Source organism: Pyxicephalus adspersus, chromosome 8 (genome assembly GCF_032062135.1).
Source record: "Pyxicephalus adspersus chromosome 8, UCB_Pads_2.0, whole genome shotgun sequence".
NCBI classification, from domain to species: Eukaryota; Metazoa; Chordata; class Amphibia; order Anura; family Pyxicephalidae; genus Pyxicephalus; species Pyxicephalus adspersus.
Window position 1 is genome coordinate 72,050,721 of NC_092865.1, and position 22,585 is coordinate 72,073,305.

At 36.0% G+C, this 22,585-nt stretch overlaps 1 protein-coding gene across 4 annotated transcripts in view; it reads left to right on the forward strand.

Moving 5' to 3' along the window:
- PLA2G6 (phospholipase A2 group VI) overlaps window positions 1-19,485 on the forward strand; it is a 47,750-nt gene extending 28,265 nt beyond the window's left edge. For 3 of the 4 annotated variants that reach the window (XM_072421135.1, XM_072421133.1, XM_072421134.1), the window contains 6 exons: window positions 2,256-2,392; window positions 5,292-5,446; window positions 5,738-5,905; window positions 6,925-6,998; window positions 8,295-8,465; window positions 18,255-19,485. In XM_072421135.1, coding sequence (XP_072277236.1) covers window positions 2,256-2,392; window positions 5,292-5,446; window positions 5,738-5,905; window positions 6,925-6,998; window positions 8,295-8,439 — 679 coding nt within the window. In that variant the 3' untranslated portion in view covers window positions 8,440-8,465; window positions 18,255-19,485. Of the gene's footprint in view, window positions 1-2,255; window positions 2,393-5,291; window positions 5,447-5,737; window positions 5,906-6,924; window positions 6,999-8,294; window positions 8,466-15,065; window positions 15,128-18,254 lie in introns of all 4 variants that reach the window. The other variant, XR_011922031.1, reaches the window with a different exon arrangement.
- The last annotated feature ends 3,100 nt before the right edge of the window (window positions 19,486-22,585 follow it).

The following is a 22,585-nucleotide window of genomic DNA, read 5'->3' on the forward strand; positions in this document are numbered from 1 at the left end:
TTAAAAAAGATAAAACCTTAAAGAAAACAATGTCCCCAAGTCATAATTGTTTCTGTTCTTATCCCGGTTCTAGGAAGTTAATAAATTTAAACTTTGGTTTCATGATACATCTATATGTTTTTTCTAGAACGTAGATATTTGTGTTAATACAAATGCATTTATTTCTTCATGGAGCCATCACAGAGGAGGTGTCATTACATGGTATTTTGCTGTGCTCAACATGTACATTTAAAACTTGCCAAATCCCCCACAACCAGACCAACTCGTACTTGGTACAGTTTTCAGGCAGGATGCACTTCCCCTATAACTTCAATGGTGTTACAATGGTGTGTTTACAGGTTAGAGCCTAAAGCAACCCATGATTTGTAAATTGTGCTGGTTTTATTTTTAAATCTTTTATACTTTGTCATAGCCAAGTGAATTTCAGCACTTGTTTTATTAGACATTACTGTTCTTAAACCTATCACACCTAGCTTTCTTTCCAAATTTAGCAATTATCCCAGTTAACCTGTATAGTAAATCTAGGCCAAATCACAAGTTAAAAATAGGTAACATAAAACAGTGAGCCTTGATCTGAAACTATTTGATTGACTAAATCATGACACCTGGTGATCAGTGAATTGGGAGAACATTTATTGCCACAGTACCAAAAAACAAAAAAAAAAACTTTACAATCGCACTGCGTGATATTGGTAAAACAAAGTAAGTAGTAAAATATTTAAGATTCTGGGAAAAAAATGCACATGACCATATCAAAATCACTGCCAAAAAGAAAGACATATGTTTAGGTAGAGTATCTGATAAACTAGCTTTGCTTGGATATTAGTATTATTGGGTACTTCTGGATGTTTTCATGTGACCTGTGCTTCAGCATAGTTCACATAACTGACCTACAAAAAAAAATACATGAGCATCAATTCTTTCCAGATATGCTTTTCATGTATTATTGTTTTAAGTGATGTCTCTTCTGCAATAAAATAAACTTACCTGCCTTACCTTATCTCCTTTTTTCCCCCACGCACCTGTCTTTGCTCCATCCTGGGCCCCCCAATCTTTGCTCGGTCCTTTTCCAGGTTCTTGATCTTAAGCCATCTGGATTGGCCAGGCCACAATAGTGTAACTCTCACATGTGCAGCTCAGTGTGCATTGAAGAAAAGATTGAGAACAAGCTAGTTCTGTTTTAATATTGTGGAAGGAGACCACTGTAACCTAAGTCTGCCTTAAAGCAGTACTTTTGTCCCGGTGCTGGATGACATAATTATTTCACCTATCACAATCATTATGGGAGACCCGTTCTTTGGTACCTGAAGTTTTCAAGGCTTCTTCTGAACTAAAGTATTATTTGTTTGGCTTTGCTGTGTGACTGAGATATGTGAACTGAAGAACTTGTTGAATAGAAATAAAAATCCTTTGTCTTGCAAGATAGAGAATGTGTATGCACACAGTACATTTAGTTATTTGGTGAGTAGCCATCAGTTACTGTTTTTCTCATTGGCTTGTTCTTTGATGTAAGACAAATGAGCTAATGCGAAGAACCAATAGTGACATAGGTGAGGCAGCAGGCTTTTGACCTAATCTGATTGGATTATTTTTGTAGCACCCAGACAGAAGTGAAGCAGTGGCTTTTCAAGAAACTCCAATATAAACCAAGACATTTTCCCTTTAATTGCCATTAGAAATCTTTGTTTATACTTGGGTTACATCAGTCTTCATGTAACTCATGTAAAGTATATAACAAACCTTTGCCATTGGAGACATCAGTTTGTTAAAAAATTTATATGAGGACACAGTTCCATCAACTGGTGGCCAACAGTAATTCACAGAAGATCATTTAAAAGTAAGTGACCCATTATAACCAACTTAAAGGTATAAATTGCTTTACCTGCTAAAAATGGAAAAAGATATACAGACCCAGCCTGCATAATTTTTATTTTTCCCCCTTGCATGTAAATACATTTGAAATCATTTTAACATCATAGACAATGTTACATGTGTTCACTTGTGTTTGTGTTTTTTGTGTACGGTGTCTTAGCAATAACAAAGGGCAAAGCCATGCAACTTCACATTTTCAGTCCCTGCTTTGCCACACTATACACAAACATGATTCACTTTTGTGCTTTTTATGTATCTTTGTAGGGTCATCGTAACTGGTTCACGTTTCTGGTTCCTATTGGAACAGGAGATACAAGCATGCACTGCTATGCCACACTATACTCAAACATGATTCTCTTGTTTGCTTTTATCTTTCTTTATAGGGTCATGGTAACTAGTACAATGTCTGATAGACATCCAGCTGAGCTGCACCTGTTCCGAAACTATGATCCACCAGACACTGGCCGAGAGCCAACTTTTAAGAGTGTTTCCACTTTCCGTCCAGTGACAAGGCCAGAAGGTAGATGCGTTACTAATTCAGTTGCATAAACTTTTATTGTTATAGTTCAATCTTTTTATTTATTTAACTTTAAAGGGTGAGAGCAATGGGAGATAACTACAATAGAAACATACATTTTGATACATTTGTACATAAGTAACATTTCTTAACAAATGTGTGCATAATAGAGGAAACGGGAAAAAAGAAAAACAAAAAGGGAAAAAGAATATGGGAGGAAGAAACAACAAAGGTGGTAAAACCTGTGAGATAGCAGAAAATATAAACAAAAGGTTTAGGTAGTCAATACAAGGGGTGGGGGGGATGTCATCGGTCCCACTTCTACACAGGTGGGAGTGTGGAAGGGTAATAATCCAGCTAAGGATCCCATGTAAGTTCAAAAGTGTTGGGTGTCAGTGCTCAACCCAGAAATTATTTTAAGATGGGTGGGAAGAAATTTTAGGCGGGTGGCAGTCCCTGTATTGTGACCCAACTCCTCAGTAACTACCCAAAAACAGCCAGGTGGTTACTGAAAAATGCAGGGTGGTGCGCCCGGGTAAAAGGGGCTGGGGAGAACACTGGGCGTGCCTTTGAGAATACATGTACGTTTTCATTGACCATAATTTGGTTAAGTTTGGTGTATATGACAGCTGTGGAGATGGTTGGAGATTTCCATGCTTTAGCAAGAGCAATGCGAGCAGCCAAAAAGATCTATCCAATTAGTCTTCTGGTAGGTTTAGGCAAAGCTATTTTACTGAACAAAGCATAATCAGGAATAAACGGTAAAGATAGGTTTAATATGGTTTGAATTAAATTGAAAACTCTCCCAAATTTGCTAAGCTGTCATACATGACTACCAAATGTGTTCCATAGAGCATGTGGAGCCACATCCCCTAAAACATAATGGAGAGGAGCCAGGGACAATCTTTGCTATTCTAGTACTATCTTAACACAGTCTTATAGTTAAGTTCAATTAAGGATCCAACTCCCTGGATTGAACTCTGGGTTGCCCCACAGTGGAGTCGGGTGTGCAGTGAGCATATGTTTGGGTTTTTAGGGATGGGCAAAGAATTTTGGAACGGAAGGAGGCTGGGGCCCATAAGATCACTTTGATTTTCATAGAGGGGCTGGCCAGGTCTTCTTTGTCTACCCACTTAGGGCCTGTTGTAAAATAAAGTACATCTAGAAAGCTGACCTACCTGCGCTGGTGAGTCATAAATTGCAGATAGCAGTTGGAGAAATCTTGGGGAAAATTCCATGTGATTGAGGACCTGGAAACTTTTTTTTTTATTTTTAATAAAAAATGTTACCTTCTTTGTCAAAAAAAAAAGACTGAACTTGATAACTATCAGTGTATTTAGACCATTCTCAATTATGTAGCTAAATTCTGGGTTAAGCCTTACAGATACTAGGTTTGGAGTATTAATACAGGTATCCCCAGCGGCGTTCAGCTATCTGCTGTGTCAGATTGGAAAATGATTTAAATTCATTATCATGCTGATGACTGCTTTTGGGAATAGATAATAGAATTTTAATCAGTTGGTAAAAAAATTAAAAAGCAAATTAAATAGTCTTGTATTTGTTATTGTTTCAGTTGTTTACAAAGCTCATGCACTGTTCACTTTTTGGGTATTTTTACCATATGTAGCAGCCTACATTTAAAAAATCAAAATTGAAACTTGGGTTAATACAGTGTTTCTTACTTTTTCCCCTCTGTACTCTTACAGTATTACAGGCTGTGGAAGCTAAAAATGACATCCTTAAATTTATTTTTATCTATGATAAATGGAAAGGCATATACAAAACACTCATTTACCCTGTAATAGTCTGTTGCCTTGCAAGGTTGCCAGTTTTCTATGATCTTGGTATGGATATACAAAGACCCCTTTGGGGCTGGGGATATTGTGAGTGGTTGAGTATCCTTGCAATGGTAAAATTAATTAAATGAACAAATTCTACACCCTTCCACTGAATTGTCAGTTTTCATATTACTTTAGCCAATGCAGTATAACGTACACATGTCATTACAGCAGTCTACTACTGCCAACTTTGTTTTTTCTCCTTAATTAGTTGTGCGCTTGTCTTGCCCTAATGTCTTGGAAGTGTTGAAAGCAGACCAAACCAGTATAATAGTTTTTTTTTAGAGTCTAGTAATGGCAGTCCATGTTTTTCTCTTATAACCGGTGCACTTTAATGATTTAATGTGGATCCATAATTTACAATATAACAGAAACCAAGAACAAAAAACATTTTACAGACCTTGAACCACCCTCTCTCTAGAGATTAACAAAAATTGACATTTTTCAAAATCCAGCATATGTGGCAAACATGACTTTCTTCTTCTTTATGTAATGGAAAAGTAAAAAACAGCCACCCAGGGGCAGGAAGTGTTATTTTTTACAGTTACCGGGTAAAACGAAAGGGGAAGCGACAATAAAAGGTAAACTAATGAAGTCACAACATAAAAGGACTTGTAAGTTGCAATGTATAAAAACTGAGTAGTAATGAAAGTGCATTAAAATTGATGATTGTTCCTTAAACCATAATGTAAAGGCAATTTTGCTTTGCATCAATATTTACCACCTGCAGAGGAAGAGGTGGAGGGAGATGATGGCTCAGAGTTGTCTTGGGAAGGTATGAATGTCCCTCTAGCTCTATTTTACCATTACCTTACTTAGACATATGCCAGAAGATAGAACGTATTCTAATGCCGCTTTAGATGTAGACTTGCCAAGATCAGCTCAGTTCCACTAATTAGCTATCAATTCTCAGACTTTTTATAAAGGCCATTATTTTGTAGTGCAATGTTTGCTTAAAAAGACATATATTCAAATATCCCCATGTACTGATAATAGATGTTTCTCCTACTTTCTACTTGTTTTATTTTGTTTTCTTCTTTCTTTGTTTTCTGTTCTGCACACAGAGCAACTGGTGTGGCGTGCAGCCCGTTCCAGTGGAGCTGCTCCCTCATATTTTCGCCCTATGGGTCGTTTCCTGGATGGTGGGCTGCTTTCAAATAATCCTACCCTAGATGCCATGGCTGAGATCCATGACTACAACACATGCTTGAAGCGTCAGGTGAGAATGTCTTTTTACAAGATTGTAGTAAGAAGTCAAAATTAACACATTTTATAGCTTTTACCACTATACTGACAGTATCATGCATTGCGACAGTGCTATTTGTTTCCAGTCTGGTTTGTTTTGGCTGTTGGGAAATGTAAAGATTTGTGGTGCGAGGTAAATTATTCATGTTTATAATATTGCATGGGCATCTTGGATTTGTATTCAAGAAATGCTCAATGAGAAAATGCTTAATGGTATATCCTTCTGAAAGATAATGAAAGCATTCTCTTCCTCTCTTCTTTGAAGGGTAAAAGTGAACAAGTTAAGAAGTTAGGTTTGGTGGTCTCACTGGGCACTGGGAAACCCCCCCAAGTTCAGGTCAGCTCTGTTGATGTGTTCAGACCATCTAACCCATGGGAAGTTATGAAGACTGTGGTCGGAGCAAGAGAATTGGGCAAGATGGTGGTGGATTGTGTATGTATTATTCATCCAAATGTCTGTCTGTTGCATTTGATCTATATTTGGAAAAATGAAAAATTGGACATAAAAATAAACTAAACATTTACAGTTTGTAGCATCTAAGATGCTTTAGATCAGATTAGTTAGTAGAGGCAGACTAATTTACTTTGGTGTCTGACTGATGTATTTTACGGTCTTGTTTTATTTTGTGATCAAGTAAACCTGACTTGGCCTAAAAAGTGAACCGTGCTAAAATTAAGGAACTTATGTTTCTCTGTGTCTGATCAATGTGCTTATTGAGTTTAAAGCTATGTATATATGTCAGATGTAGATGTTTGGTCACGGAAAGATCCGACATGTGTACAGCGGTCCCCTGACCATAGCACCAAAGCACTTTTGGGAATAACCACTGTTCATTTCTATGAAGATGATGGGGGGTGCAATTCACTCTTTCCTCTCTATTGACCAGACTGGCTCTCTGTGTACAATGCTTGTTTGTTCATCTGTCACTGAAAACGTTTATGAAAGATCGTTTCTAGTGACAATCCTCTGATGTCCATTGGGTGTCTGTATGGGTATTGGACTTGTTTCCAATGCGTTAGTGCCAGGACGATATATGGTTTAAGGTCGCCTTAGGGAAAATCAAGACTTTGTACATATCCTCAACCAAGGATTTACAGGACTGGAACAATAGTTGATCAACACAGATACTTGACACATCTTGATTAATTCAGTCCCTGACATATTACCATAGATTACCACACAGTAGTTCAGGTTTTCTAAATTCACTATTAGAATAGAACAGTAGTTCTGATCTGCTTTCAGAGCCACTGAAGCTCAGTATGCAATCACTTAGCAGAGAGCTTTATTCCAGACCTCAAGTAAGATCTGCGGACCACGGACATCTTATAGAGAACGTATTGTGATCTTTTGGATTAGAATAATTTTTAGAACAAATACATTGCTGTAAAAATTTCTGTGAGCTTATGTTCTCAATATAACAGATGTTAAAATGTGTTTCCTGTTGTTGCCAGTGTACAGATTCCGATGGCCCAGCTGTTAATAGAGCCCGGGCATGGTGCAAAATGATAGATGTCAATTATTTCAGGTGAGAATCCCCTAGTTTGTGTGTTGCTTTTTGAGGGATATGCTTTAATGAAATGTTGTCTTTGTTCTGTAAACTACTAAAGTGGCAAATTATATTTAATATAGATAAATGTAAAATTTTGCACTTGGGAGCTAACAACATGCATGCTTCATACTGTCTGGGGGGAATACATTTGGGGAAGTCGGAAAAGGATCTGGGGGTTCTGGTAGATCATAGACCTATTACCAGCATGCAATGCCAACTGCAATATATAAAGTACTTTCTTGTATTAAGACGAATAGACTGCAGAGATGGAGACATTATCCTGCCCCTTTACAAAACATTTGTCAGACCACATCTGGAATATGCAGTCCAGTTTTGGGCACCAGTTCACAAAAAGGACATTGTTGAATTGGAGAGAGTGCAGAGAAGGGCAACTAAATTAGGAAAAGGAATGGAGGAGCTCCGCTATGAGGAGAGATTAGCTGAACTGAATCTATTCTCCCTTGAGAAGAGACGTATAAGGGTGGATATGATCACCCTGTATAAATATATAAATGATCCATATAGAGAACCCTCTTCCCCATTATTCACTTTGAGCTAATACAAAGAACAAGAAGGCACTCTTTGCGTTTGAAGGAAAAGAAGTTTAAGCCCCAGATAAGGAAGGGATTCTTCACTGTAAGAGAAAATGTGTAATCGGCTCCCTAAGGAAGTAGTTTCAGCAACTACTATAGATTGCTTTAAAAAAAAAGCTGAAAGATTTCTAGAAGCACAGAATATAACTGGGGATTAAGGCTTTAAAGTAAAAATAACAGTGACTGCTGATCCAGGGAACATCCGATTGCCTCATGGAATCAGAAAGGATGGTTGAACTTGATGGACTTATGTCTTTTTTCAACCTAACCTACTATGTAACTAATCTCTCTTTGTTATGCTTTAAAGTCCAACTTGTTTGATAAGCATGGCTTCTTCCATACACACAGTGGAGGGAGGGAGGGTAGCCATTTAGGGATAGGAAGTGTATTATTCACAGGATTACTAGGTTAAAATAAAGGACGTTAAGCCTGAAAAAAGCAAAATATTAGTAGGCTGTAATGAATGTTCTGTATGTTTTGCTTAGATATTTATATGGTGTAAATAAAAATTACATGTTATCAATAATATTAGTCCATAATTCTTGCTTGTGCTTTATACCAAGTAAACAGTCTTGTTTTTTTTTTTCTTGAACAGCTATTACTCTATATCCAGATGTATATATCTTTTTCACAATAACACAGCTGTTTTCCCTGTTTCATTTTTTTTTTACTAAAACAGATTAAGCCCACAGCTGCAGACAGATGTGATGTTGGATGAGGTTAGTGATGCAGTATTGGTTAACATGCTGTGGGATACACAAATCTATATCTACCAGCAGAGAGAGGAGATTCAGAAATTGGCCCAACTATTACTTGGACCATGACTACTACATCCAAAAAGACTATGAAGGTATGTGAAGCACAACAGTATACTTTGCTTATTTGTAAAAAAACAAAAGTTAAGTAAGATACTTTCCTTAAACGTTTGTACAGGCTCCTCTTTAGTACTAAAATTGCTTAGTCTGTACACTATAAGCTGCTTATAGTGTGCACTAGAAGCTGCATCAAGCTAAATAGGGGCCTTTTACTGGCTTTAGGGTAGGACATCCAGAATCACTGACCTGTGTGCGTAGCTTTACAGACCATGCAGTGGACTTTGCGAGTTTCGTGTTTTTCTGAATCACTCCCCTAGACCAATGTGGATTTTACAATATTTTGTAAAATCCATACACTGGCAGGTATTTGTTACAGAAAGGCACAGGCAATCAAAAGACATATCAAATTTTGGTTGCAATCCCAACTTCCTCTTGTGCAGTGCCAGAATACATGAACAGGGACGAGGGAGTGATGTCATCCTGGCATCTCTGTACGATACCTCAGCGGTATGGGAATAGGTGAGTATTTTGGGTTTAATTACACTAGGTTATTTTAAAGCATGTGTCATTTCAAACTAAAAACATACACTGTATATCTCTGCAATATTTTCAAAGTTTTCCATTCTATAATTCTTTGAAGACCCTGTGACTACTGAAAAACAACATAGTGCCTTTTCAAAAATGAAATTAGAAAAACTGTTTACTCTTTAGCTCCACAACAGAGAATACATTGGTTTGTGGTCTGAGAGAGAGGACAGATTAAACTAGAAAGAAAGAGTGCAGATCATCTGGTGATTGTTTCATATTTTTATCAGTTAATATATTTCTATATATTTTTTAAATATTTTTCACTAGCAACCCAACCAATCCAGACATACAAATAAATCAAAACAAATGTGTCCACAAATTTATGAATGTATAAATGTGTTTTGTTTAACAAAGTGGAATGCCACAGGGAATAAGTATTGAACACATTTACTGAAATGTATTTTTTGCTTAGAAGAAATACTTTTGTGTGAACTTTAAAATTTAAAGTTCTCCAAGGCTGGAGAGGATACGCTGTCATCTATGAATCTGTGTGATCCAGCAAACTTGGAATGTATTCCTTCAGTCATTTGCTAGCAAATATTTTGAATCCTGGACCAAATCCATTCCAGGTTTGTAACTGTATCTTCTCCAGCCTTGGAGAACTTTACATTTTAAAGAACTTTTTAAAGAACTCTGATCTTCAGTTCTTCCTTTAAAACCAATTGGGAGTTTCCATGGCTGTGTGTTTGGGATCATTGTCTTTCTGAAATGGCCACCATAGTTTCATCTTCAGCATGCTTGTAGATGATAAACTTGATATAAGATAGTACACCATTAACCTGCTGGAACATTGTTTCTCAACCAGGGTTTTTCCCACTGGACAACAATATAAGAGGCATATAGTAATTATAGTAGAGGTTCCCTGAAGACCTGAAAGTTATTTCAAGAGTTAGTCTTCCAGCCAAGAGAGTATACTCAATAAACGTGTGGTGTTCAAAAAAGAGAACAGTCCTACAATTACAAATTTAAGTTCATCACTAAAGTGATTGATTGCACACTCACCAGATATGTTGAGCCTAGTGACAACTAGTGGTCACCCAAATGTTTACTTCGTAATCCACTCTTCCCAGGTATGGGCAGGTGGCAAAAAATAATATCTTTGTGCCTCCAAAAACTCTGCTATGGTGATAGTGCAGGCCACTCCAATAAAACACTACTAAAACAGCACTGGTTCACAACAAAAGGTAAAATGCTCTATTCTAAACAAGATGTTATCTGGCATCACAACCAGATGGTCCACTCAATGGGTTTTGCCCCTGAACAAGCATCCTCAGGGACTACAGAAAAGATTGTAACTGCTCTGCTTTATGCACATATTAAACCTCCCATTGGCTCAAAACTGCATTCCAAATAACTTAAAAATATTAAATTAAAAACTTAAAAACATACAATGGGTCAAACTCGATTTATATTTAATGCATTTTGTAGACAACCACTTCCTTAGGAATTAAGATCTACAATTATGTGCATAAAAAAATCAACTTCAACCACAACCAAATAAACATAATTAAAAATCCTAAATCATAATTCATAAAATACACTTACAATTGCCCAAGCTACTGATAACCCTCATATAGAACCAGTCTTTTCAAAATTTCATCAGGAGTTCATACCACGTGGCAGCAGAATTGATTAAAAAATGGACTAGAAGGATATCTTCAAATCTTAATCAAATAAAAACACTTACAACTTCTTTCAGAGAATCCATCCCTTAAAGTAGTTCTATAGACCTACAATGTGTAATTTTACTGCAAAAAACAGCAACCAGTCAACAAATATCCCCCACCTATAAATAATCATAAATATATATATATATATATATATATATATATATACGTAAATGCAATGGTGTATAACTTTGCGCCCCACTAAGCACAAGGACTGCCAAGATATATGAGGGTGATTGCAAAAAGGCATCAAATACAATCAATAGAATAACAAATACAAACATTGAATATTTCAGTGTTTACTAATTTTTTAAATAATTTTAATATTCACAAAAACTTACCTCCAGGTACAGGGTGTGGCGATGGGGACAGATATGCCACTACTTAGGTTAACCTGTCCTGGGGGGTTTGGGAAAAAAGAACTGTTTGCAAATGAGCCACATACTTTTGTGGTGAAGGTACATTGATGATGTCCTGATGTTGTATGTGGATTCAAAGAATCTCTGTTAGAATTTTTCAAGATTATACTGAATTCATTCAACTTAACAATTACTTGTCAATACAATTTATTATCCATTTTCTTTTTTGGATAAAGAAATTAGGGTTACTTCAGACTTGACACTATCCTCCAACCTATATCACAAACCAACTGCTAGTAAATACTATCCTAGCAGCTAGTGCACAGCCTTTAAAAAATAGTATACAATTCTTGCAATATTTAGAAATCCAAATACATTGTTCTGATAATTCTGATTTTTACCAGGCAGCAAAAGATATTGAAAGAACTGCCCTGTGAGTTACACAGTTTTACTGTGAGATAATCATGCAGCAGCCTGAGAGCTGTGTCTGTGTTCAGCTGTCTTTATCCCCATGTATAAATCCTCATATCGCCTTCACTGATTGTCATAGAAATGTGACATTTTCAGGATATACAAGGGACCCCAAGAGCTGCTACTAAACCAAATTTAAGCCCTCTACACTTAACAAGTTGCCAGATATAGGGTCACAAGCATGAAATCTTAGCAACAATCAGGGATATTGAGTATGAGTTGCATGTTGGGGGCCACTCTCATGGCAATGAACATTAGAGTACTGCCAACTGCACTTCATGGCTGCATTCAGGTTGGCGATAAGGTTGCAATGCGGTTATCCCTTTCTCGTGACATGGAAATCTGGCTCTGGGGAGATGCTCAATACCGCTCACTGCCACCTGGAGTCAAATCTGCAGACGCTGTGGTGCAAGGGAGTGGGTGGCTGGCGAGCTTCCTCTTATACATAGCTGGACACTTTTAATCTCTGAACCCCAATTTTTCTGGAACAGAGGGATGTTGGCTACTGGAAATGTGGGAGCCAGTAGGAAACTCCTTATGCCCCCCTCCTTCCCCATTAAAATGTTAAACCCATCATATCATGCCTACCCTGTCACACACAGCTATCCCCTTACTCTCTATTAACCCCAATTACTCTGTAAGAAAAGGGTAACTGCAAGTGCAGGACTCTTGTGGCTAATTCCCTCTAAAATTTCATCACTACGGCGCCATCACAAGATATACGAAAAACTATAACTGTTATACTGTGCTATCCTGTCACACATAGCTGGCCGGCAAAGAGTGCCGGCATTTTTCATCCCAAAAAAGAAAATGCTCCTCAGAAGGAGCAGCCAGAAGCTCTAACCTCTGTGCTCGCTGCAATAAAAAAAAAAAGAGGGTGATTTTTATCTAATATAAAAGGGTTGTCCACCCTTTTATGTAAGCTAAAAATTTTAGTTTAGGGCCGCATTAGGGAAAACTTAGTAAACACAAATATTGAATATTCTTTTGATTGTATTTGAATCACCCACATGTATCTGAGAAGTCTCTGTGCTCAGTGGGGTGCAAAGCCCTGCTTTGATGCTTCCTGTGGAAAGGTTGGTGATGAGGTTTAGTACACTCGGCAGATGTGAACTTGCATTCCACTGCCTGGATGCGTTGCGCTCCACTGGTTGCCGGCAGTCAGTAGCAGAGCCTCCACATGGCTCTGTTGACACTGTTTGTCATATCCTGTCAGGGGGTGCAGCCTATCGGCTCCACAAGGGATGACGTCAGTCAGCGTGGGACTCCATATGAAGTAGCAGTGGTTGGAGGAGCTACCTTTGAATATATCTTTAAATGAGCTGATGCAGTAAGAGAATTTATTGATCGAAGTGGTCTTGATGACGAATGTGCGCTTTTGCATGAGGAGCATTTAACAATTATAATGAGTGATCCTATAAAGGATAAAGGAACGTTATACCGTTTGTTAATAACTGTATGGCGATACATTTGTATTATTGGTCATTGGACTAAAGCACATATTGGGCAAGAATGAACTTGTTATGCTTTGACTTAAAATACATATTTTATTTGAAGTTCCACGGGGGGGGAGTTATCATCACAGGTGTAATTACATTTAGAGATCGTTTTTGGATAGTAGGGATTAGCTTTTGGACAATTAATTGGTTAGTAGTTGTAATATTTAAAGTTATTTTTGTGGATTTTTTGTTTTTTTTTTATTTCTTATTTTTTTAAAACAGGACAGTGTTTACTTAATATACCTAATCACATTTATTATTTTTAAGGTTATCTCTCAAAAGGTTATCATTTTCAGGATTGTAACAGTCTCTTTATAACCTTTTTTCAAGTCTATTTTTAATAATATCAGATTGTTTCAGTATCAGTTGATAGTTTCTTTGGATCTTCATTAATTGGCTTTTAGGAACTAATCCATGATGACAGCTAGTACTAGAAATAAATCTATTTTTGTCTGTTGTCTTAAAGTAATTTTTGATGGATGTTCTACCTCATTTAATTCATAAACCTCCACGTTTACTAAAGTTAAACTAATATTCATGGAGTTATGTATGAGTTAAACTATAAACTGTTGCAATGATTAAAAACCCCCCCTTCCAAATAAGTAAAATATCATCAGTGTAGTGACCCCAGATTGAAAGAAGCACGTTCCACTCGAAAAACAGCTTTCCTATGAAAAGATTAACTTGACTTGGAGCATATTTTGAACCCATGGCTTCTCCAGGTATGTATTGCAAAGCACACATGAAACTTTAACATATAATTAAAGACCCATTGTTTCCTGTTTTTTAAAACAAGGAATCGGACATTCCCTCAAACACTCCCTTGTGGGAATCTACAAGGTCCATACATTTCAATGGCAGAAATTGATTGCTACCAGGAAATGTTTGAGGGAATATCAAATTGCCTGTTTAATAAATAGAGCCTATTGTCGTCTTCTGTATTTTTCTGAATGTCATATAAGTAACACAGAAGGTTAAATACCCAGTACAATCAGTCATAGGCATAGGTCATGTTTAAAAAGCAGGGGAGCTAAAAATGAGAAAAGAGCTGTTTCGATAAAGGGGCAATTGAGATTGAGACATTTTAACTTAGCAGAGTTTTTGGAGGTGGAAGGATATTTTTTGTGACCAGCACACACCTGCCCATACCTGGGAAGAGTGGATCACAGTTTGAACCATTGGCTGACCACTAGCATCTATATATCTGGTGAGTAGTACATTCAATCACTTCGGTGGAAGATGTGGGGTTTCTCCTTTCTCTGGCTTTTTCATCTTCTTTGGAATTCATAGTTGGCTATTTATTTTCTGTGATTTTATATTCACAATTTTCTTAGAGCCCAGACTGATGTCATGACTTATCCTCATTTATAAGACTGTTCTCTTTTGAGTTCTGTTTATTGGTTTATTGGTTTATTGATTATAATAAGAGACATTACTTTCTTATGCACCAGTTTTTTAATTTACATTTTTGCCAATGTGTAGTCTTTTACGTTCTCTAATTTTTTTTACCATTGTTTGTCAACCTTGGTTCCTGCTGTGATGAATGAACAAAGTAGGTTGTAGTAAATGACCTACCAATTGAAATAGCCTAGTAGAAATGTTATTCACATAAAAATGGAAAGAATTTCATTTATAACTACTATACACATTGACTTTCAATGTAGTTATTACAAATATTTAGCAGGAGTAACTTTTGCAATGCTCAGACCATAAATGGATAATTTAATATTTTACCTGGTTGCAAACCAAAACTGATCACTAGTGATATACCGTAAGATTATTTAGACTTTTTACACCCCAACATTTCAGACTTCTCTTTCTAATAGATAATTTGTTATCAGAGGTATTCCATCCAGGTGACACTTGACCTGTTTTTTACAACACTCATTTAACTATTATAAATTTCTATAATTGTGAGCTGCATTTCACAAGGGGTTGCAGGTAAAGAATATATTAAGAGAACAGCAGTGTTTGAGGTCTTAGGGTATTGCATAATAAATTGAAACTTTGGCTTTTTGGCTGTAGCACTTAACTTTTATCTTTATTTGCAGTTTTCCCACAAACACCTGTTGATCCTGCTAGTGAAGTCCTCCTTTTGAAGCTTCCTGTAATGGTATGGCAACAATGCTGCATTGATTTTAAATTCAAAGCAGAGCTGCTACCCTCCTGTAGGCTGTGCCAGAGGTGTGGCTTTTAGCATTTTAACTACTTATTTACAAGCCCATAGCTTACACCTTTTCACACCTAGTTCTGCCCACTGCTTGACAGCACTGCCTTTGTTGCTGTAATGCTACCACTGTGAGCTGCATTTTCTAGGAGGGGAGCACATAAAATAAACTATTTGAATTAAGAATAATAACCATATTTAGGACTTGTTTAAAAGGTCATACGGAGTATGACATGAATGAATAATAAGGCAGATATTTATTGCAAAAAGGGATAGGTGATGTCCCTCCTGCAATAAAGCATACTTGAACATTTATTATAATAAAGGACTGGCCAGTCTTTCTTGACCTTTTTATTAAGGAAACATTTGAAATAACTTTCAGGCCTTTAGGGAACCCCTTGCAATAATTACTATATCCACACAATTCACACAATATTAGTGTGGTGGCCAGTGGGAAAAATGCCTCTCATATTGCTGTCCAGCTGTCAGTTAAACTGACCCAAGAGTTCCAATTGCTTAAGGAACCCCAGTAACTTCTGGAGGAACCCTAGTTGAGAAACACTGCTTTAAAGTAAATAGTACCATTGATATTGAAGTCAAATTTTCCTTCTATAATCTGATTTCACTCTAAAAATATTGCAGGACTTCCAAGTCCTGAAAGCAACTGGGGAGGTAAAGCCAAGCTTTTTTTTTTTTTTTTTAAATAAATTATTATAAGTTGGTGCAAATTTAGCATCCTTGAAGTCTCCACAATCCTGGAGTCAGATTTCGTCAAACAAAAATTGGTTATGTCAATAGATAACTTATCTCCAAACTTAACTTAACGTGAAATTAAAAGTAGTTGACTCTTTCACTATATTTGTCTTGTAAATGCTTTCAAACCTAATTCATGACGAATATGAGTGTAAAAATTTCACATCAATTGTTAACCATGTGTACCTTGCTTATATGCTTGGAATTTCTGAAAATGTCAGAAGTCGTATCACTAATGCCTGTAACATTTTATCTACAAAGTCACCCAAGAGTTAATTTGTTATGGACTGGTGACTACTTGTACTTTTTGCTTTTATCTTGAAGTCCAGTCATGGCAACATTATTTTAAAGCAAATTGTTTTAGTAGAGTTGGTAAAGGTTTAAAGATTCATACTTTCCTCTCCCAGTGACTCCCATCCACCTACTTTCTTGTCCCCCTATTTTCCCCCCTACTGAGATAAACATCTCTAAAATCTGATAACACTCAAAGAAAGCATGTGTTGAAATGGAAGTAGTATTTGCATGGAAACTGAATAAATAACATCAATACTTTTTCAATAAATACAATTTGAAAACAGGAGGGTGTATGATAGTCAGAGGGACCTGGGGGTCCATCACGATGTCTGTTGGGGAGCAGAAACCCATGAAAGATTCATATTTGAGAACAGGGGCCTGGAAGTGCTATAATGTTCAGGACTGTCATGAGATAGGTTGTTTCATTCCAACAGGTAGGATTGCTGCAAGCTATCATCCACAGAGGCGGGTTAGCTCAGGAATATGCCTGTAGCTTAGTTTAAAGGCTTATTGGCACCCCCACTGTGTGTTTTCACATTGAGAGCTTAAGTTCGGACATTCTTCACTCTATCACTCTCTCTTGCCAATTACCTCTTATGGACAAATGCTGGCTAAACACCTGCTCCCCGACCCCATATGGCACACCCACATCTCATCCTAATAACATTTTAGATCTATTTGCTTCCTTCCTATCATCTTTGTAACTCCCCCCCATTTTCTCGGCGCAAGAGGCTGAAAAGTTTTTTGCGGATATTGCTATCTGAAATCCCACAGGCAGGTATGGAAAGAATTTGTGCACATATTTCTATCACTGAAACCCTTCAAGCAGTTGCATCACTGAAACTTTCCCCAGGCCTGGATGGGTATGCTGCGGCACTTGTTTGTACTCATATTCTATGATTATATGATGGTACCGTGTTTCCCCGAAAATAAGACAGGGTCTTAAATTTATTTAACCTATGAAAATCACATTAGGGCTTATTTTCAGGGGATATCTTATTTTTATCATGTACAAAAAAATCTATATTTTTTCATGTTCAAATATAGTCATGTCATCTTCTTCTGGAACATCGTCATAACTCTCCAAACCCTGAATTCCGGCCTGAATTTCTTGCGACTTCATTTCCTGTAGAACCAATGGCCCCGATCTTTCATGTCTAGCAAAAGAACTCTTCTTAAATGAACACTTCTTGTTCATGTAGCCTGCTTGTAGTGCATATAGTATGTATGCATACTTGTATGCTATAGAAAGATACCTCTGTGCTAAGAATGGACAAAAATGATTAATGAAAAAAAATGTGCGAACAACTAACATATGACTTATAGAGTAACATGCAGACACAGAAACAAAACTTCCAAAGCTTTGTTGACCACAAGCAGTAACCAATATAAATATAATAGTAAAAGCCAAAAAAAAAATCAATAAATAAATTTCATTGCTGCTAATGAATGAAAGACTAGCAAGGACCCTTTGAAAAGAGAATCCACCAACCTCTTAGTTGTAGTTGGCAATGATCTGAGTGTCTTGTGTTTACAGGTCATTTGATTTACATATTCACAATCCTTTTGCAAAAACTAAAAATTCTTACTAAATTATGCATGTTTTACATAAAGTGTTCTATAGGTATGTAGTGGATACAATTTTAGAAAAACAAACAAAGAAAACTATTTTTTTTTTTTATTTTGAAGTAATTAAATGACCACTAAAAACAATTGCAAAGATAAATTATACCAGGCTGCTTTCTGCACTTGCTGATAGCCAGTTTGTCCGTTAACACATTGATATGTGGGGTTTTAAAGAAGCACAAGCCAAGAGTTTAAAACTGCTTACGAAAACAGTCAACACACTACAGCATACAACCTGGTTTGTATTTGATATGGTGATGAATTTCTGAAAGTATGGGCAGCTATCTAATTTCCAGTATTTCATCTAAAGGAAACATCCAAGGGACATACGGTCATTTTATAGGGAAAGGTGATCCCTATTGCTCAAACTCTGTTCTTTCATAATTTTCTTCTATTCCAGGATGATGCCTCTATGCACATGTCTAAACTGAAAGTGGGTTGATCAACATCAAGATGAAGTAAGATGCTTTCTGTGGTCTACTTGCTAACCCGAATCAAACAACTCCTGAAGCACAAAGTACAAAGGACGTGCACAATCCTACTGACCATATTTTATTATTTATATTTATATATATATATATATATATATATATATATATATTACTGTTTGAAATGGAAAGAGAGGCCTTATCCCTTAATGGTTATATAATAATGGGTGTTTCATTTCTAAATAGTTTTAATGGTAAAACCAAAGTACAGAAATATTTTGTTTAGATCAAACCAAAATTTAGTTTGTGTTCACACCACATTTATTGTAAATCATACACCTGTTTGCATTATGACCAACCTCTCTAGTTTAAGCTTGTTCATTGAAAGTATTGTGGTTTGTTCAGATGCAGGTTTGCAATCCTGAAAAGTGGAGGCTTTTACCTGGCAAAACAAGGAATGCTTGTTCAGTCTTTTTCTAACTATAATGTCATGAAATGTAACATCTAACATGCTGAGGCCTGTAAAGTAGATCTTCTTGATGTTTTTTTTTTTGCAATTTCTCTTAGCATTGCAAGCTATGACATTGGAGTGAATTTGCTGGGATATCCGTTCCTAGGAAGATAGTGTTTAAAGTTTTTCACATGTGAATAATCTTTTGCTCTGAAGAATATTGATTTCAGGTTGTTTGGGGTTTTAACCCTTCTCGGATTGATTGGCAGCAAGAATTGCTCCCCTGAGATCCTGATTACTGTCTTTCCTCTTTGGGATTGTGTTAATAATACACCTGAATGCTCCAGACCAGCAATCTGAAACTTCTGCAGTTATACAGGTGGTCACATTTGCTGATGATTACCTAATCAGATGTTTCATGAGTATTGGCATTTCATCAGTACAAATGGAAAAGTAAAATGTAGGTAAAATCTGCACTGGTCATTTTTATTAGTAATGAGTGTTAATTTATGGTTTCCAGTAATTTAACATGGGTTTTTTGTAAGGATCTACTCTTTACTGACCATTGTGTTTTGCTAAGCCTTGCAATCTGTGTACAATAATCACATTTTAATTTTCTCAGTTTTAATATACAAAACATTTATAAAAGGAACTTGAGCTAATTAACTAATTTATTATATTCAATAATAATTCAGTAATTCAATATACCGGTAGTTATCCTTCATGCATAATCAACTGCTGTCATATATATATATATATATATATATATATATATATATATATATATATATATATATATATATAGTAAATTTTTTGGAAGGCATACATATATCATAATATCCTAAACACAATAAATCATACGGTAATAAAATATAAAAAATACACTTTATTTAAGACAGTTAAAATACCATAAAAGCAATTTTAATCAATTTACATATCCAAATAGCTTTGTAGTCTCTAGTAACATTTGTCTCAGTTTTCTGTCAACAAGAAAAGGTGTTTTCAGGTATCCCATAAGTAAATTACATGATGTCACATCTCAGAATAATATTTATATATATGAGCAAAAAAGTATAAGAAGGGGACTTTTAGGGCATCTCACTTTGCGCCCATATTAACAATCATGTATCCATTGATAACATATTGGTAAAAAAACTTACTTTTGTTTAAAAAAAATTATACATTACATTCCCATACTAGCACAGATAGAAAAAGCAGCAAAAAGTGGAAGTGACATTGACTGGAGTAATTGCACTACAGGAAAAGGGAGGAAATTTGTGAATTTAATACAAGATAATTTTATGGTACAGTTTAAAGAAGCCCCAACTAGAAATGATACCCTGCTGGGCCTAGTTCTTTCTAACAATGCAGAGCTTATAACACATGTGCAAAAAAGACTCTGGGGAACCATGACCATATTATGATTTAATTTATTGTAAGCTGTAAACAGGTAGCAAAAACGGGAAAGATAAAAACATTTCATTTTAAGAGAGCAAATTTTCCAGTTTTTAAGGGCGACTCTTTGTGACTTGGACTGGGAGACAATATTGTCCTCAAAGAACACAGAACAGAAATGGGAATGTTTCAAGTCTGTTCTACAAAACTAAACTGAAAAATATATTCCAATGGGTAATAAGTTTAGAAGGCTAAAATGAAAACCTAAAAAAATAAAAGTGTCTCACAGCTAATGTTAAAAAAGCCATAAGAAACAAGAAAAGGGCATAAAAAAATATTAAAATTAAGGATCACTTTCATCATTTGAAACCTATAAAGAATGTAACAAAAGATGTAAAAGGAGATAAAATGTGCAAAATTGCAAAGGAAAGTAAGGCAACCCCCCCCCCAAAAATGTAAAATATATTATCAAGCAAAAAGATCATATCTGAGCATGTAGGCCCCTTAAAGGATGTTGCTGGGTTGGTAACTGGGGATAAAGACAAGGCAGATTTACTAAACACTTTTTTTTTTTTTAGCTCTGTGTACATGAAGGTAAATGGCAGAGCTCAAGTCCAAATTCAAAATAGCAATGTCACTGCCTTAAATGAGTCACAATGACTCAGAATTGATATAATTGAGAAACATCTGGAAAAAATTAAGGTTGACAAAGCACCAGGACATGATGAATTACATCTATGTATCCTCAGAGCTGAGCTCAGTTTTTTCAAAGCCATTATTTCAAATTTTTAGAGACTCTTTAGTCACTGGCAAGGTACCGATGGATTGGCGTAAGGCCAATGTGGTTCTTATCTTCAAAAAGGGAGCAAAGACATTACCAGGTTACTACAGACCCGTGAGTTTAACGTCCATTGTTGGAAAGGTCCTAGAGAGTTTGATAAAGAGCCACATAGAGGAGTTTCTGCTAGAAAAAAATATTATAGGTGATAGTCAGCATGGCTTCAAGAAAGACACAGAAGTTGTCAAACAAATTTACTCTCTTTTTATAAGGAAGTAAGTAAACAGGTAGACAGTGGAATAGCAGTTGATATAGTGCACTTGGAGTTTACTAAAGCATTTGACACTGTACCCCACAGACGGGTATTATGCAAGTTAGGGTCAATAGGTTTGGAAAAGTCAATCTGTAAATGGATAAAGAACTGGCTTAGATCGCATCCAGAGAGTTGTAATTAATGATTCATACTCTGAATGGTCTAAGGTTATTATTAGTGTACCCCAGGATTCAGTGTTGGGACCTTTACTGTTTAACATCTTTATAAATGATATAGAGTTTGGGATTAAAAGTACCATTTCTGTGTTTGCAGATGACACCAAACTATGTAATATAATTAAGTCCATACAGGATGTCTATAATTTACAAGCAGACCTGGACATACTGTTTGATTGGGCAGCCAAGTGGCAAATGACATTTAATATAGATAAACTTGGGAGCTAAGAACATGCATGCTTCATACTGTCTGGGGGGAATACATTTGGGGGAATCAGAAATGGAAAATGATCTGGGGGTTCTGGTGGATCATAGACTTAATAATAATGATAATATTAATAATAATGCAGAGATGGAGACATTATCCTGCCCCTGTACAAAGCATTGGTCAGCAAAATTGAAGCAAATTGTACCGGGTTTTTTTTTTTTTTGCCTTTCTCTGGACCAACTATGCCTTATAGGGTTTTATATCTGGGATATGTTTATTTCCCTAGTGGTTGAACTTGATGGACTTAGGTCTTTTTTCAACCTAACCTACTATGTAACTATAATAATTCAGACATATACACTTCAAAGTCATGTATTTCCTCAACGTGTTTCGTGGTCACACCCCCTCCTTCGGGAGATATACTATAAAATAAATACATCCTCATTTTATTTACAATTCGACAAAATTCATATCAAATTTTTTTTTCAAATCTTTTACTACTTACAGCATGCAAAATATATATGTTCGCAAATGTATCAGCTCTTCTCACAACGTAGCAGGCAGGAAAGCATGCGGGCAGGGGGATCGCAGGAAGGCAGAAATCAATACTCAAAAGCAGCAATCTAAAACTACACTAATTAAACCATTGATTGGTATCTCATTAATTACACCCTTTTAACCCCCCTAGCGATCTAATTCTGTAATTTTTTGATGCAAAAAGTGATCCTATTTTTTTTTGCATAGAAATTTTTGTTTATATTGTGGGTCTGTAATTCTTAGGATTAACTCCCGGGTATAATAATTATATTTATTTATTATATAAGAATCATAAATTATAATATAATACACAATTATAATACATAATTATAAAAAATTATGAAATAGACCACAAACGTGTAATTTATCAAAAATTTTTTTTTTTATCAAAAAATTCTAACTGAAATTTTCCAAACAAGGGTGCAATATTATTCATAAATAAGAA